At 52.0% G+C, this 16589-nt stretch overlaps 2 protein-coding genes across 2 annotated transcripts; one reads left to right on the top strand and one right to left on the bottom strand.

Annotated features, from left to right (window-relative positions):
• On the top strand, window positions 1–4590 carry GRP (gastrin releasing peptide). Its single transcript, XM_058044199.1, has 3 exons — window positions 1–142; window positions 669–919; window positions 4182–4590. The coding sequence occupies exons 1-3, from the start codon at window positions 1–3 to the stop codon at window positions 4233–4235; spliced, it is 447 nt and encodes a 148-aa protein (XP_057900182.1). The 3' UTR covers window positions 4236–4590.
• A 5379-nt stretch (window positions 4591–9969) lies between these two features.
• On the bottom strand, window positions 9970–11548 carry RAX (retina and anterior neural fold homeobox). Its single transcript, XM_058044277.1, is given in 4 exon segments — window positions 9970–10422; window positions 10931–11194; window positions 11299–11359; window positions 11361–11548. Coding segments are annotated over 4 exon segments (966 nt in total).
• Between the last annotated feature and the right edge of the window lie 5041 nt (window positions 11549–16589).

The raw sequence follows: 16589 nt of genomic DNA on the forward strand, positions 1-16589 counted from the left end.
ATGCGCGGCGGGCGGCCCGCGGCGCTGCCGCTGCTGGCGCTGCTGGCGCTGCTGACGGCGCGGGGCGGAGCGGCGCCCCTGCAGCCCGGCGGGACCCCCGCGCTCACCAAGATCTACCCCCGCGGCAGCCACTGGGCTGTGGGTAAGTGCGGTTCAACTCCTGCAAAGGCACCGAACGCGCGGTTCCCGCGTCCCGTGCCGAGGCAGGGTAAGTCTTAACCCTCACCTTCTCCGTCCGCTTTTATTCCAGCGAATCTGACCAATAGCCTCTCTCTATCTCCAGACAAAGCGCTTGGTAATCGCTGCTCCTCTCTCAGCCACGTTTTCTCTGACCATGTAACTTGTATAAGAGACAGAAGAAATTAATAGTACCCTATGACACTGACAAAATCTTCACTCCCAGTAGTGCTACAACTATCTACCCCCTTCCCTTCCCTTCCCTTCCCTTCCCTTCCCTTCCCTTCCCTTCCCTTCCCTTCCCTTCCCTTCCCTTCCCTTCCCTTCCCTTCCCTTCCCTTCCCTTCCCTTCCCTTCCCTTCCCTTCCCTTCCCTTCCCTTCCCTTCCCTTCCCTTCCCTTCCCTCAGTCAGTAGCGGTCCCACTGATGTTTGAACAATCAAATTTTTACCCGTTTTGGTTAATTTTGTGCTACTTTAATTGTTGTTACAGGACATTTAATGGGGAAAAAAAGCACTGGAGATTTTCCTTATGATTTTGAAGAAGAAAACAAGACACCATTTTCAGCATTACCTGAAAATATCAAGCAGCTGGAAGAGTATCTGCGATGGGAAGAAATCTCAAAATATTTGCTAAGGCTGCTGGAAAGGAATGAAAATAAAAGTGGTCACTTTTCAAAAGGAGGGCTCCCCTGGTACACCAGGAACACCTGGGAGACAGATGACAATAGCAGTTGGAAACATGTAAGTAAGATAAATCCTGTAAAGAAAATCCATGTGTTCAGGTTTTGGTTTACAGAATCATATCAGCTTCCTCTGACTGGTGGATTGTTCAGAAAAGCAGCAGAAACACATCTCATGTATTAGACATTCAGTACAATAAGACTCTTCTCTTGATTGCAGATTGTCACTCACCGATTGTATTTTCAGTGACTTCATTTGCTAGTGGGCACAAACACGGCATGCATTCGGCAGATTTTAGTGCCTGGGTTCCCTTCCAGCTGCTTGGTTGGGCCATTCTTTTTCTTTTTCTTTTTCTTTTTCTTTTTCTTTTTCTTTTTCTTTTTCTTTTTCTTTTTCTTTTTCTTTTTCTTTTTCTTTTTCTTTTTCTTTTTCTTTTTCTTTTTCTTTTTCTTTTTCTTTTTCTTTTTCTTTTTCTTTTTCTTTTCTCACATTAGCGGCACATATTGCCCAGCAAAGCCAAGCTGGGGTGAAAGGCAAGTGTGAGGGCAGGAGGAAGCCCATCACACTGAGGATGTTCTGCCTTGAGCTAAGTAAAGCCACAGGGCTGCAGATTGTTTTCTGGTCCCAGCTTTGTCCCTGTTTCCTTTGCCTTTTCTCCAGCCCATGGGGCTGGCTATTGCTGTGGTCATTCCTGGGTTTGCTAAAGGAGTCTGGGGTTACTGATAAGCTGCCCCTCCTCATCCCTGAAGCTGATGTGCTTCCTAGTGCTGTTGCACAAGACAACAAGGTTTTGGAACAGATTAATCCCTATTGTTTTGGGAAATCCTGTAAAATACACTGGGAAGGATAACAGTGAGGTTTTACAGAAAGTAGTTGGGGTCTAATGTAAATCACAGGATCCACAAGAAAATTCCTTTCCTTATAATACCTCAGCCACAGTCATGGTGATAAAGCTTCAGAATTCTTTTGGGTGACCATGAAATGGAATAAAAAGATTAATACATCCTCTTAAAGATATCAATGGGAAGAATTTTTCCTTCCCGTATTCTACTGCAATATGATGTCATTAATATTCCTGGGCTAACTTCAGCCTTGTTTCCCTCCTGAAATCCTGGTGCAATCAAATCAGTGACTACTTAGGCTTTTATTTGAATGTGGGCAAAAATGCACCCTTTAAATTAAGCTATGATTTAAGTCTCTCACACAGCGATATGAATGCTGCCCACAGGTTTCTTTCTGGCTGTAGCTCTGTGATAGTGATGCATCATAGTAACTGGTTATTAATACTATCTAAAAGCAAAACTATTTATTCCATCTTCGGTTCTGCAGTGTGCAGCTTTGTAATCAAATTAAATGAACAAATTCCATTATTTAATGTAAAGAGGGAAATGTTCTGACTTCTAAAAGTATCTGTCAATAAATCCTGCTTGGAAGTTGCCTCCAATAAGTTGAATCATACCCATATGTGTGTATTTCCACCGTAAATTAACATCCACATTTCTGTGGTCAGACATCGGACATCCTTATGGAGTAATCAGGTTATTGCCTTAAGCATCCAGATTTCTGCAAGGATTATTAGAAACCAGCTCATGTTTTTCCTGTGACTAAGATAGAGGACAACTTGCAGAACCTCTACAAGTTCATTTGGCCATAGAACCTTTGATGCCCATCATTCAACAGTTTCTTTGTCTCCACCCTGAAGCTAAATCTAATTAAAGGATCTGTAACTGTGCTTTCATGTTGTTGGACACGACCATCTGATGATACACAGCCTAGACAGGATATGATGTCCTGTTTTCCCCTTGGCTTCAAGAAAGCACCTGAAATTTAAGGTATTTCTGAGATCTTCCTTCTAGATGAAGAAAACATGAAGATCAAAAGGAATATGCTTTACTCTTTTGAGGGCCACGATAGTTTCCTAAACATTTAAATAATTAAAATTATTTTTCATTTTAAAGTTATTTTGGACAAAAGAGGCCTTATTTATAAAGGTGGATCTCTGATATAGGGAATGGGACATTCCCTGTAGTGTGCATAGTGGTACAAACGCATAACTGGCCTTTGGGCCAGTTTTGTGTAGATTTTTCAGGCCATGAGGGGCTTCATGTGCACAGACTTTGGTTAGGTAACACCTTGGGGTAAGGTGCTGCTGTACCCCAGCTGTGGAAGGTGTCCACGCACGGGAGAGGATTGCCAGCTACAGGAAGCTGAGGATGATGGCACAGCATGTCCAGAAAATTTGTCCTCGGCATGAAATACTTTTCCAGGCATATTTCATGTGAGTTTGGAACAGAAACTTTTTCTCGGAGGAACCAGATAGCAGATTTGCAGCGGGTTACTGTTCCCTGTGCAGTGGCCTGTTGGACTGAGACACTAAATGTGACCAAAGCAGGTAAATGATGAGCCCTGCTGCCAGCTTCTGCAATGTCTGTGCCAGGAGCACGTGCCCTCCGAGGGCTGCAGTTCCCCTGCACTGTCCATGAGAGATGCCAGCCGCGAGGAGCCTGCCCTGCCTGCAGCCCTGTGCTCCTCCTGCTGCACACGGCAAACGCTGCCTGTGCTGCAACAAACTGACTCCAACAACTTTGCTTCACGGATGCTTTCAAATTTACCTGATTTAATGTAAAGCTTGAATTTTAAATTTAGGATCAGGAAGCCCCAAAGCTAGAAGTAAACACAGATGAGTACCTCAGGTAACTCAGCTCAGGGTCTCTCTTATTAGCCCAAATCATCCAGTGCATCACCACTGATGCTCACACTGGGCTGCACATTTCTTAAGAATAAAAGAATTATTTCTAAAGGACTCACTCAGAGGAGGGAAATAGCTGTAACACACAAATAGTCAGAAAATGGAAGAGGTGAGCCCAATACTTCTTGGGATTTGACTTAGGGTGGTGCACCTGTGTTATTTTATTTTCAGTAAATGCCTTGCCTGCTCTTTATTCTGTGAATAAATTACGGTTAATGTAGTTAAAGGGGAGGCAAATCTCTCCTGCAAGTTGGACTAAGTGCAAAAGTAAGTTGGAAAATAAACTTTAAATTGTTTCTATTAGTTGGCTTTTTCACACTAATGAGACAGGATATAAATGAGATGGCACACAGAATTATCTGGGAGAATGACTTTCCTCCTACTTTGGCAGTTGCTTATTACACTAACCAAGACAAATGGGGTCTGTTTCAGAAAGATTATTAGGAATATGTTTGTTATGTGAATGCACAGAGCAGTTATCTATTAGGTTTATTAACTTATAGAAGGTTTATTATCTTAGTGAATTACTTTTTCCAGGACTGGTCTATAACTAATATATTTTCCTTTTTTTAGATGATGGACTATCTGCTTCAAGTTGTGAATATGAAAGAGAGCACTCCAAGCTGAAAGAAGATCGCTAAATCATGAAGAAATTGAATACTTTCTGTAAGAGACTATATTTCACAAGCACTTGATTGTATCAGATAATCAACACGGTCACTTTTCTGTACACAAGAATTCCTTTGTGTAAAGTACTTAAATACACATATTCTTGTATGGTTCAGCAAGGACTAAATCCTCTACTTCATTTTCAAGGTTGCATTTTCTCATTTGAATGGCTTTGATATATATACATATATAATTGTTACGGAAGGGTCTTCCAATTAATTATGTGACTTACCTATCGAATCATTTAATCTCTTAGTTTGAAACTACATGACATTGCAGCATTCACAATAAATAGTACCAAGAAAAAGACGAATTTTATTTGAGTTAAGCAGCTTTTATTTGAGTTAAGCAGCGAAATTCGCTGTGTAAAAGCCAGTAGCAAAGGCCACCGCCTTCCCCGGGCCAGCGCGCGCCTTGTACTTTGAGCCGCTCTGCCGGGAGCCCCCGTGCCCGGTGTGTGCCCGGGGGGTGACACCGTGCCCTGTGTGTGCCCCGGCCCGCTGCGGCAGCTCCGCCGTGCCCGGTGTGTGCCCGGGGGGTGACACCGTGCCCTGTGTGTGCCCCGGCCCGCTGCGGCAGCTCCGCCGTGCCCGGTGTGTGCCCGGGGGGTGACGCCGTGCCCTGTGTGTGCCCCGGCCCTCTGCGGCAGCTCCGCCGTGCCCGGGACGGAACCCGGCCCGGGACGGGCCCGACAGCCTGCTCCTGCCGCGTCCGCCAGAGGGCGCCCTCTGCCCGGCCGTGAGGGGAGCGCTCCGGGGAGCCCGAGACCGGCTGTGCCCCGGGACCGGCTAAGCCTGATGCCGGCCGAGCCCCGGCCGTGAGGGGAGCGCTCCGGTGAGCCTGATGCCGGCCGAGCCCCGGCCGTGAGGAGAACGCTCCGGTGAGCCTGAGACGGGCAGAGCCCCGGGACCGGCTGAGGCTCGGCCGTGAGGGGAGCCTGGGACCCGCTGAGGCTCGGCCGTGAGGGGAGCGCTCCGGGGAGCCTGGGACCGGCTGTGCCCTGAGACTGGCTGAGCGCCGGCCGTGAGGGGAGCGCTCCGGTGAGCCCGAGACCGGCTGAGCCCCGGGACCGGCTGAGCCCCGGCCATGAGGGGAGGGCTCTGGGGAGCCCCGGGATGGGCTGTGCCCTGAGACCGGCTGTGCCCTGACACCGGCCGAGACCCGGCCATGAGGGGAGCGCTCCGGTGAGCCTGGGACCGGCTGTGCCCTGACACCGGCCGAGACCTGGCCATGAGGGGAGCGCTCCGGTGAGCCTGGGACCGGCTGTGCCGTGACACCGGCCGAGACCCGGCCATGAGGGGAGCGCTCCGGTGAGCCCGGGACCGGCTGTGCCGTGACGCCGGCCGAGACCCGGCCATGAGGGGAGCGCTCCGGGGAGCCCGGGACCGGCTGTGCCGTGACGCCGGCCGAGCGCCGGCCGTGAGGGGAGCGCTCCGGGGAGCCCGGGACCCGCCGAGCCCCGGCCTTGCAGGGTGTCCCGGTGCGCTCCGGTGCCAGGTGAGCCCCGTGGCTGCGGCTGTTTGCCGTATCTCAGTCGCACCACAATGCCCGGCTCCGCAATCCCAATCGTTATGGGGCAGAAGTGTCATATGACAGAGGGATGACTGCCAAATGTCAGCCAGTTTTGACATAAGGCCTTGGCAGAACACAGAGATGCTCAGAGAGGAGACACCAGTATTAATTTTACTAGAGAGACTGGTAATGTCAGCGTCCTGGTCCAACGAGCTTTTGGTTTCACTTTTTTTTGTAGTTTTTTTGTGGTTTTGTGGTTTTTTGTTTTTGTTTTTTTTTTTTTTTTTTGGTTGGTTGTTGGTTTTTTGTTTGGTTTAGTTTTGTTTGTTTTTGTTTTGTGGGGGGTGTTGTTCGTTTGGAGTTTTAGATTTTTGTTTGTTTGGGGGGTTTTGTTTCATTGTTTGTTTGGGGTTTTTTTGGTTTTCTTTTGTTCCACTATTTTCTCCAATGCTAGAATTTTGCGGGTGGGTACACTGTGGCTGACAAACTACTGAGGGAAGTCCCAAGGTTTATAGCAGCGACAAAGGAGGACGGCTGCCTGCATAGAAGAGAGAAGCTAAAACACTGTAGCTGAAGAGAACGCACTTGAATTAATGCCTGTTCATAGTGCGTCCCTAGAGATGAGGAAAGGAAACCAGGAGCTTTGAGCTGCTACTCGAGATGTTGCAATAGTAAGAAACTGAATGTCCATAATTGAAACGCCTGTCAGATGTAGCCAGGGCAGATGGAAACAAGATCGTTCAACTCTCTGTGCAGAGGAAGGCAACAGTATTGCCCTCAACGCCAGCAGCTACTACCAGAAATTCAAACTATGGCTGAGCAACGTGTGTTTTCATGTCACAGGGGCTGTGAGCTCCACTGGCAGCAGCACACACGGCAGCCAGCCTGCTGCTCCGGAGGGAATGACAGCTTCCGAGCCACCCAGCAGAGACTGAGGGTCCCTCCTGCGCACAGAGACAGTCCTGCTCCGCCGGGAAGCCAATGAGCTGAACCTCAAGTCAAAATTAAAGAGCTCAGCTATCTGCTGGTTTTCTTGAACATGGGTAGGATTTTGAGCAGGGATAGAGAGAAGGAAGGGAGACCAGAATACACTCTTGAGAACAAATTCCATCATGGCATTTTCTTCATAATTACTCATTCTCTGGTAGTCTTTTTTCTGTGTTATTCTTCCTTATTCCACCTTCAGATGTTGAAAAGAAGTCAAGTATGGACACTAAAAATACTATGTTGCTAATACAGTTTAAGCAAAAGAAGAAACAGACCACTCAGAAGGCCATGCTAATAGCCTTAGCAAAGTTAGAGTAAAGAAGTGGTTAAGGATCTAGATGATTTAATCCAGTTTTAAGAAAAGGTTTTACAGTGAGCAATTAGATGCTGTTTAAGGAATTAATCGCTAATGGGTCATTAACTCTGACTGGTATTGTACAGTTAACAAGCCGAGGCAGGATTATTAGACTCAGCACCCAATTAAGGAGGAGAAGATATTTACAACAAAATGAACAAATGGGCTTTTAAAATGGAATGGGACAATTTGAAAGAAAGTGTAGGAACACAGAAAACTAGACAGGCTAGAAGAAAGATGCGTTTGCATATGCCTCTGTCTCTTTATTTGCCCACTTCTGTGTAGCTGGTAAAATATTCATTTTAGCAATAAACTCCCAGCTTTCCTTGAGAGACACGGACCAAGTCGATCCACTTACAGGGTTCACCTGTACAAGGTGTAAGACTAGTTCAATATGCCAATAAAAGAACAACCACCGTATCTTGCCATAATCTTTATTTGTTTGCAGGTGCTGGATCAGGACCTTATTAAAAGTGAGCAGGTATCTTCAGCTGCTCCTTCTGCTGCCCTGTCATTGTGGTTTTATCTACTGCCAGTCTCTGACTATCTCAAGTAACCAAGCATCAGCGCTGCTGACAGCCGATCAGGAATTAGAGGGCTTCTTTCCAACGGCTTTACAGGATACAGAAGAACTATAGGTAAGAGAAAGGGAGGGTAGTAGTGCCAAAATATGGGAAAGCACTATTGAAATCTTGGGGAGTTGCTTATTAACCATGAGCAATAAGGACAGGTGAGAACTTTAGGGCAGCAATTTAATGTGCTTACCTGCAGGAGGGTTTCCAGCTTCAGAGCCACAGCTGGCCTGTAGCCAAGTAATGACAAGTGAGATTGTTCCTGCCCTGAGAAGGAAGAGTGTGCAGAGCCTGTGCAGTCACTCATTAGTGTGTGTCTCCTGCTGACACAAACCAGGCTATGCAGGCACTTCTCAAGCACACCAAGAGAAATTCTTCTCTTGCAGCCACCAAAAATGCCATGTCTTCTTGCAACTGGTGATGCAAGCAAAGCTTGCCTGTGAAAGGACCACTAGAATAAGACCTAAAAACTGAAGCAATCCAATTTTTGTTCTCCTTCAGGTGTCTTTACTAGAAGTTAGCAAAATACCTGCCTTGTCCTGACAGCAACGGCAGTTCTTTTCCTGGCAGCGCTTCCTCTCTGTGCCAAGGAAGCAAAGAGACGTGTGCAGGGAAGGGTGGGCACCACCACAAATGCACACACAGTAGAACTGTCAGGTCCAGAGCGCAGCAGGACAGTCTCCCCCAGCAGGGCTTCATTCCCCCCAGACTGAGGGGGAACCACTTGGCTTCCCTGCGTGCCCTGGACCAGCACAGCTCAGGGCAGGGAAGCTGGGGGTCCTGAACTGGTGCTCTGGTCCAGAGAGGCAGGTTGGATCTGCAGGGAGGCTGGGGACAGAGGAAAAGGCGTTTGAAAACAAGATGCATTCCTATTATCTGTAAAAGAAGCTCTCCATACAATAGATGGGGGCTGCTATGGGGGAGATGGAGGAGATGGGGGAGAAAGCTATGAAGGGATGTTTAGAAACTGCTGTCTGAGGTTAAAAAGCTCTCTGAAGTGAAGCTGAACAAGGCTGACATACTTGTTTCTGACTGGACTCTTAAAAGATACGCACAGATTGTGAAAATATAATTAGACGCCGGCCTTTGTCTGGCCACAACGAGTGGGAAATGGTGAAAGGAGAGGTCTCCCAGTCTGCATTGAATCATCCCCAGGACACAATGAGGGCACTTGTGCATCCTTCTCTCTTCCCTAATGAGAAACATTAATTGCCACAACCTCCCGAGTGTGTAGAGCACCCCATGCCCAGCAGAGGAGAAGGGGTGTTTCATTACAGCTTCTCAGCCCCATTACAGGCAGTAACGGAGATAATGAAAAATAAAGATGCCGCAGTTTTAGTTCGGGCAGCCGGGCGATGGGCACTGGGTGGGCAGGGGAGCGGGCACGGCCCAGCTCTGTGCCAGCCCCCAGGGGCTGTGCTGGGCAGCCAGAGCGGGCAGGATGAGCCTGCCAGGCCCCAGCCGGGTGTCAGTGCCCGACCGGAGACCGTCTGTGTGTCCCTGTGGGCAGCTGGGCTGCAGGGGACAGGAGCCCTGGGGGTCCGGCCATTCCCCTTCTTTGCAGAGGCAAGCACTGCCACTGACTCTGGCCTGCAGAGCCCACCTGAGCCTGGCACTGCTCCACAAGGGCAATGGGGGGAGTAGTGTGCCTGCCCCGAGGACTGCAAGGGCTCTAAGCCCCCCCTGCCCACTCCCATCTGGGCACACTCTCCATCACGGGGATGCAGGCCCCAATGCCACAGGCAGCTTGGGCAGGGTTCTGTTGATGGAGGACAGAGAAGAGCCCACAGCCAGGCATCTCCCACCCCTCTGTACATCACACGGAGCAGAGGCTCCAGCCCAAGATGCCCGTTTGGGTTCAGAAACATGATACACAACCTCCATGCAGATGGTACCATTTAATGGTGTAAAAGTAGAACCCCCTCCCCAGGTACAACAGTCCTGAGCTCCCAGCCACCTTACATAGCTCTTTGCCCTACTGTAGCTTTTATTGCAACTAAAGCATCCAGCCAAGGAGGGAGAGCAAAAGAAACTGTTTTTCCTAAGCTATGATCAGGCCCCTAACTCTTCAGGGGTTGTGGAAAAGGGAACTAAAAGGACCACAAAATACAAAAGCAAGTCAAGGCGTAGGGGAAAGGCGAGTGTAAGGGACAGCCCTCCTGTGCCTGGCCATCCATCCGTGGCAGCCAAAGCAGGGTAAGGATGTCCTTCAGACCTTCTGGGATGCGCCTTCCCCATGGCTTTCTCCCAGGTGCCGAGAGGGAGTTCAGATTGTCTGCCAGGGCTTGCCGATGGACTGGATGTGCTCCTTGGCCTTCAGCCGCAGGGCGGCAATGCTGGTGTTGCGCGGGTCTGCCTCATCCAAAGGGAACTTGTCCACAAAGGTGGCCCCACACTGATAAGGCGGCGGCGGCCCCATGGCCCCCAGGGGCTGCAGCGCGTGGGTCACCGCCGGAGAGTTCAGGAAGGGCGGTGGCGTGTAGCTGCCGGGCAGGCTCTGCGGCGAGGCCACGAAGCCGGGCAGGCTCTGCAGGGCCGTGCTGCTGGGCACCGGCGGGCTGAGCCACGTCTCCAGGGGCAGGCTGCTGCTCAGAGGACCCATGGGCGCTGCCTGCGGCGAGCGGTTGAATGAGAGGATGGGCGAGTCCTGCAGCTTCATGGAGGTCACCTCCAATTTCTCCTGCCGCCTCCACTTAGCCCTTCTGTTCTGAAACCAAACCTGCAAGCAGAGCTGTATCAGCCAGGCCCCAGGCAGCAGAAAGAGGCTCACCTCTGGCTGCAGCGGTGCATGCAAAACAGAGTGAGGGAAACGCACTTTGCCGAGCTGGGGCAAAAGGGAATTTGGGGGGCTCGGGCGTTCTTCCACGACCCACAGCCCCGCGCTCGGTGCAGAGCAGTCCCGCAGTGGAGCGGGCCCGCCCATCCACCCGCCACTGCCCTGGCACACAGCAGATTCAGCGGCCCCGGGCCGGGACACGCCGCTCAAAGGGCGGCAGCAGCACCGAGGAGGCGGCTGCAGGACGCAGCTCTGCCCCGAGCCCCGCGCTGTCCCGCCGGCCGGGCCGGGTCGCGGCCGTGCGGCAGCCCTGCCCAGCGCTCCGGCGGGGCCCCGCTGCGCTCACGGGCCCGCGGCCGCACCCGGGCTGCTCCGGCCGCCGGGACCGCGGGGCTGCGCCCGCCCAGGCGCGTCGGGCCGGGCCGTGGCGGGGAGCCGGGCCGGGCGTTACCTGGACGCGGACTTCGGGCAGATTGACCTTCATGGCCAGCTCCTCGCGGCTGTACACGTCGGGGTAATGGGACTTCTCAAAGGCACGCTCCAGCTCGTGAAGCTGGTACGTGGTGAAGGTGGTGCGGTTTCGCCGGTGTTTCTTCTTGGGCTGTTCCTCTTCCGACGGCTTCCCCTCGCCGCTGCTGCCAGCGGGCAGCTCGGGGCTGGCGCTGCCGGGACAGTACGGCTCTGCGAGGGGAAGACGGGGGGTCACCGACGGGATCTCCCCGCGGGGCTTGCCCGGGGGCGCGGGGGAGCGGCGCCCACCCGTCCGCCCCCCGGCACCCTGCGCTCGTCCACAGCGCTCACCTTGGAAGCGCTCAGCGCGGCCCTGGGGCTCGGCCGGCGGCTGCTCTCCGGGCATCTTGGGCAGGCAGTGCCGGGGCCCGCGCCGGTCCGCCTCCTTGGCGCTGCCGTCGGGCGGGAAGGCGCCCAGCAGCCCGTCTTCCTTGGTGAACCCCAGGATAGCCTCGATGCTGTGAAGCCTCGACGGGTTTCCGCCGGGGCTCCGCGCCGCCGGGGCGGCCAGCGAGAAGGCGCCCTCGGCCATGGCGAGCGGGGCGCCGGGCGGGTGCATGAGGCTGCCGGCCCAGGGCTCCGCCGCGCCGCTGCGGTCTCACCCGGCCTCAGGGCGGCGCGGGCAAGTCTGGCACGGTGTCGCCGGCGGGCTGGCCTCCTTGGGGCGGGGGAGGAGTGCCAGGGGGCGGTAAGCGAGAGGGAAGGCGAGGCCCCCGCACTCTTCGGCACGGAGGGGGAGGCAGGGCATCCCCCGGCCCCCGCCGGCCGCCCCGCCCCTCCCCGCCGGCCCCGGCCCCGGCCCCGGCCCCGGCCCCAGCCCCAGCCCCAGACGGCGCCGGGCGATGCCATCCGGGGCCCCCGAGGCGGAGCGGGGCGGCCCCCCTGCAGCCGGGGGCTGGCCCGGGGGAGCGCCGCGGTCGGAGCCCCGGGACCGGGGCAGCGCTCTCGGAAACCGCGGTGGGACGGGCGGCGAGAGGCGCGCCGGGCACGGGGGGACAGCGCCGGGACGGCGGGAGCCGCGGCAGCCGCTGCCGGGGGCGCGGTAAAGGGGACTCGGCGAACGGGACGGGAAGGGGCGGGAGACCGGAGGAGCCGGGCCGGAGGACAGCGGGTTCGGCGGCTCTCGGAGCCTCGCCGCGTTTCTCTTGTCCGACGGGCTCAGCCCAGGTCCCTCCCGGACGGTTTGTAGGGGCGCCGGTTTCACGGCGGCCGCTCGAACGCTGCCCTGCGGGACGATCCGCGGCCCCGGCCCGAGTCGGGGGCTCTGGGGTAAAAGCCGCTGCGCTGGTGCTCTGCGGGACACTCGCCCTGCGCCCGATTGCCTCCAAAGGCATTTCACAGACCGGGTGCTTCCGGGCAGGATGGACGCAGGAGGTGGGCTCAGCCTTTCGGACTTCACAAACCCGAGGAAGCTCTAAGCAATATTTGCGAGGAAGTTTTCAAGTATGCTGCTGTAGGACAGAGCCTGTGAGAAGAGCTGATTCGGTGACCCTGTACTCCACGATGCGAGTGGGGCTGGGAGCGGTAGCAGGCAGGGCACAGCTTCATGGGGGATGAACAGAATGTTTTTGGGGGTGAGGCAGGGACCCGAATCCCACACATTTCTCTTTGTACTTGACTTGGTGGAAGACGTGGACCTTCCACAGAACCAACAAGATAACAGCATTACGTATCCTGCATCGATATTTTCCCTGCTTTTGTCTTTCTGTCATTTTCACACCAGCACTTCCCAGTTACCTTTTGTCCCAGCTTGTTTATGTGACAAACGCAGTAACATCCAGAGTGATTTTTCTACACTTAGCTTTAGGATGCTTCCATTTGAAGCCTGAGGAGCGTGAATGTGGAAGAAAAGCACCACTGCTACTGCTTGTTCTTCCAGATATATTAGCTAGTCTAATAAGTATGACCTCTCTCAATAAATCTGCATTTTTTTATTCCCCTTCTTCCCCATCAGGCTCCATATCATGTAGATTTTTTCAGAGGAATCACTTCAAAGGTTGGCAGTGCTTGCTTCTGCCAGCGTCCACACCTTTTGCAAGTTTATGTTCTGATGTCCCAAAGCAGGTTTCTTTTAGGAGTGCACGGCTTTTCCTAGCTTCAGGTGAGGTTTGCCTCAGTTCACCACTGACTGCTTGGGGGTTGGTTTGAGGCCGAAAGAACTCAGACCTCTGTTCGCACGGAGGGAAGAGGCCAACAGAAGAGACAAGAAAAGGTTAGTGTGGCTTTTGTGGACACTATAAAGAGCCAGTCAATACCATTGTAGGGACATTGGAGGGTACTCAAAGCAATCAGCGAGGGGCCATTGTGTTCCTTTAATCTACATGTGTGTTTCCCAGGAACTCTATTAGTGAAGATGAATGAACTGTGCAATGTCCCTAATTTCTTCTAATTTGAAGCTGGGGGTTTACAGCACTCAAAATCAGCACAAAACACACCTGTCCCTCCAGAAGTCCTGGGCAAAATTAGGAATCAGTTTTGCTTGTTATAGTCAGGAAAGATAGGAATGCAAGATGAAGGAGCAAAAACCCCTTTAGTCAGCGCCATAAAGGGTAAAGATGTTGCTTTTGGGGTACCTGTCAAAGTTGTCCGTTAGAGTCAATACTCAGGTTTTTTGCTGTTAATTACAATATGAGGCAGAAAAAAAGCTTTCCAGCCCTGGAGCACGGTGCTCCAGTCCCACACAGAACACAAGAGACCTCCCTCCCTGACAGAGAAGGCTCCTCTTTGCTCAGCAGTAGAATATTCCACTTGCGTTTTCCATGTGGAGCTACATTTGTCACTGTAGCATCCTTCTGGCAGGCGAGTGGGATTGTTGAAAGAGGAAGCCACTCCCTTGATCCCAATTTGAAAAAATACCTGAAAAAAACCCATAACCGTGTAGCAGAGCAGAGAGAACTCTGACTCTTCCAGCTTTAGATCTGTCTTTTCTCTCTTGCCATGCTTCAGGCACAGACTGTGTGACACGCATGAGGCATTACAGTGCTCCAGGGAGGGAAAAAGTCTAATGGTTCCTCTGATTGCACAGAGGGTTTAGATAGGCAAAGGATGGTAACTGAACTTTTCCCTTTGGGTCTGATATCCCGGCTGTCAGTTGAATCGCTTGCAGCCCTCTGGGATTTGTATTGTATTAGTATGAAGCCTCAGAAAGTGATCCTGTGGTACCTCCCAGCTTTACAAAGACTATTGACCTTTGGGAACTTGTGGGGGCAACCAGAATCAAATTTGAGAGTATTCGTTAGGGGATGAAACAGGCAGCATTTGTTACTTGCCTTTCCAAGGGGTATCCCCATTTGATCACCTTTTTTATTTTTTTGCAATGCTTTATTAAAATTTCTGCTGAAGTTATGCTTGGAGAGTAACAGAGGTTCTCAAGATGGAGAAGTGCAGCTGTCTGCTGTACGTCCTTCCACGTGTACAGCGAAGAGTAAAGGGAAGTAATTTTCATCCTGTAGTCACTGTTGAGACATATGCATGGGATGTGGCTTCATGCAATGAAATCAGCACCATAAAATGCCACAGGTTCCTCCTTCCTTTTCTCCTGCCTTTTTTTTTAATGTCCAGGTGAAATAATTACTGCCTTGCAGAGCAGAGATTTGAAGTCACACTACAGGAGAGACATCACTCTCCAGACCAAAGATGTGCAGCAGGGGGGAACCTCCCTGAAAGATAAATGGGGCTTCCAAGGTTAGACTGCAAATCAATAGGAGGGAAGCAAGGCAAAGGAGGAAATATTCACCTAGAGTGAACCTGTACCCTCCTGCAGTTTGCATGCTCTGTATCATCCAGCAGATTGATAAAAACAACCCAAAAAAAGGAATTTTTCCTCCCCAAAAATTCCTAGGGGCGCAGTTTCAGAATCTTCTTGGAAGCATAATGCACGAGGAAATTGTCTCCTCCTGTCACTGTATTGCTCACACTTTCGTTGTTTTTCTGCTGAGACTTTGCTTGATCTGCCCAGGAGAATCAGCTGTGTTTTCTCACCTCCGAGAATCCTGTCTGGCACCCAGGAGTTGCACAGAGATCTTATCCTGCTGTCTGTGCAGGCTGTGGGTGTAGAATGGGCTCTGGGAGCCAGGCAGCCCTTTCTGGTGGGGGCACCGTGGGCTGGGTGCGAGGGTGCTGGCGTTTGGGAGGGAGGGGAGGTTCATGCTATAAGGCTATATTAACACAATCCTTCTTTACTTGTTTTCCAATTAGCCTAATTGAATTCGGATTGCTTAAGAGTGGGCACTAGAGACATTTATCTTGATGGGATGACGGCCTTGAGCTCCAGCGATCCTATTAACTCTAAGAACCCAAATCCCAGGTAGGGTCGGTCCGGCAGTAGCTGCCATGTGACCTAGCCCTTTAATCTGTTCCTGACAGAGATGCACGGACACACAGACATGTCCCTGTCCATTCTCCCACGTGCATAGCTGCGTGCACACGCGTACACCAGCATTTGTGCACAGAAGTGAACACAAGCATTCCCAGACTCGCATACCAGCACACGCAGTGGCTGCCCTGTGCCCTGTCCCCCGGGCTGAGCCCCTTGAGGGCTGCCCGTACCTGGGGTGGCCTCACCACCTCCTGCATGTACTCGTGTGCCTCCCCAGGCCTGTGCCTAGCGGCTGGAGCTGGGAACAGCCGGTGCTGGGGGGATGAGCCCTGCAGGCGCTGCCAGGAGCAGGCAGTCACCTCCAGCGAGCTGGAGATCAGGCTCCTGCTGAGGGCAGCGCAGATTTGCCCGCCCTGCCCCGGCCCTGCCGCTCCAGGCTAAATGTGGGAGCTCTGGTCTAACAGTGCTGCCTAAGGCAGCTCACTCCTGCACCAGCAGCACTTCAGTGGGCTGGGCGCCCATCCTGTGCCAGTCCCAAGCCACCTCCCAGTCCCACTTGTCTCTGCCAGCCCTGACACTTTTTTTTGAATCTCATTAATCATTTGTTTGGTGATTCTGACTGTACTTTCTTCTCTGACCCTTTAAACTGTGAAAATGCTGATCATATATCTGCTGACAAATTTAATTAGGTCCTTTAAAGCACCAGATGCTTTCAGTAAGATTTTTGGGATGTCCCAAGCACATTTTAATTCAAAGGTCAAAATCCTTAGGCTTGTTTATTTTGGTGTTTCATAGATAGGACAATTCAGTCTGTAAAGCTACACAACAGTGTGGAGAGAGCCCCCAGATTTATACCAGTGCAGAGGGAAATGCATTGAGCCTCACAAACCTCAGGCTGGTTGAGCTGAGCTGGTGACTATTTTATATACTTTATCTGTACATAAAGACCTCCTAAAATACCCCACTCATCTTTCCACATAGATAATTCGATGCTGTGGGGCCGTGTGAGAGCAGAATCCCAAGAGGAAGAAATCAGATCTGAAGTCTTGGTGGTTTTCGGCAAAATAGCTCTGATGCTTGAGGGACCTGCTGGAGATAGGTTCTGTCCACTAAATAAATTACTTGTTGGATGAGAGCCATTTAATGCACTAGAACATCCTCTGGAAAGAGCAAGGAAGGTCAGAACTTGTAAACTCTGTGTTTCCTAGGTAAGAAGGAAATGAGCAAGAAAAAAAAAGCATATTTTCTTAATGCTACAGTGGGGAAGAAAATGGATAACAGG

This window comes from Melospiza georgiana, chromosome Z (genome assembly GCF_028018845.1).
Source record: "Melospiza georgiana isolate bMelGeo1 chromosome Z, bMelGeo1.pri, whole genome shotgun sequence".
NCBI lineage: Eukaryota > Metazoa > Chordata > Aves > Passeriformes > Passerellidae > Melospiza > Melospiza georgiana.

What these genes read in the sequence shown, in the direction of transcription:
- GRP (XM_058044199.1), top strand. Translation starts at nt 1, where the DNA reads ATGCGCGGCGGGCGGCCCGCGGCGCTGCCGCTGCTGGCGCTGCTGGCG. An exon ending in CGGCAGCCACTGGGCTGTGG is followed by an intron (nt 143 to 668) that starts GTAAGTGCGGTT and finishes TTGTTGTTACAG; the next exon opens with GACATTTAATGGGGAAAAAA. An exon ending in ACAATAGCAGTTGGAAACAT is followed by an intron (nt 920 to 4,181) that starts GTAAGTAAGATA and finishes TCCTTTTTTTAG; the next exon opens with ATGATGGACTATCTGCTTCA.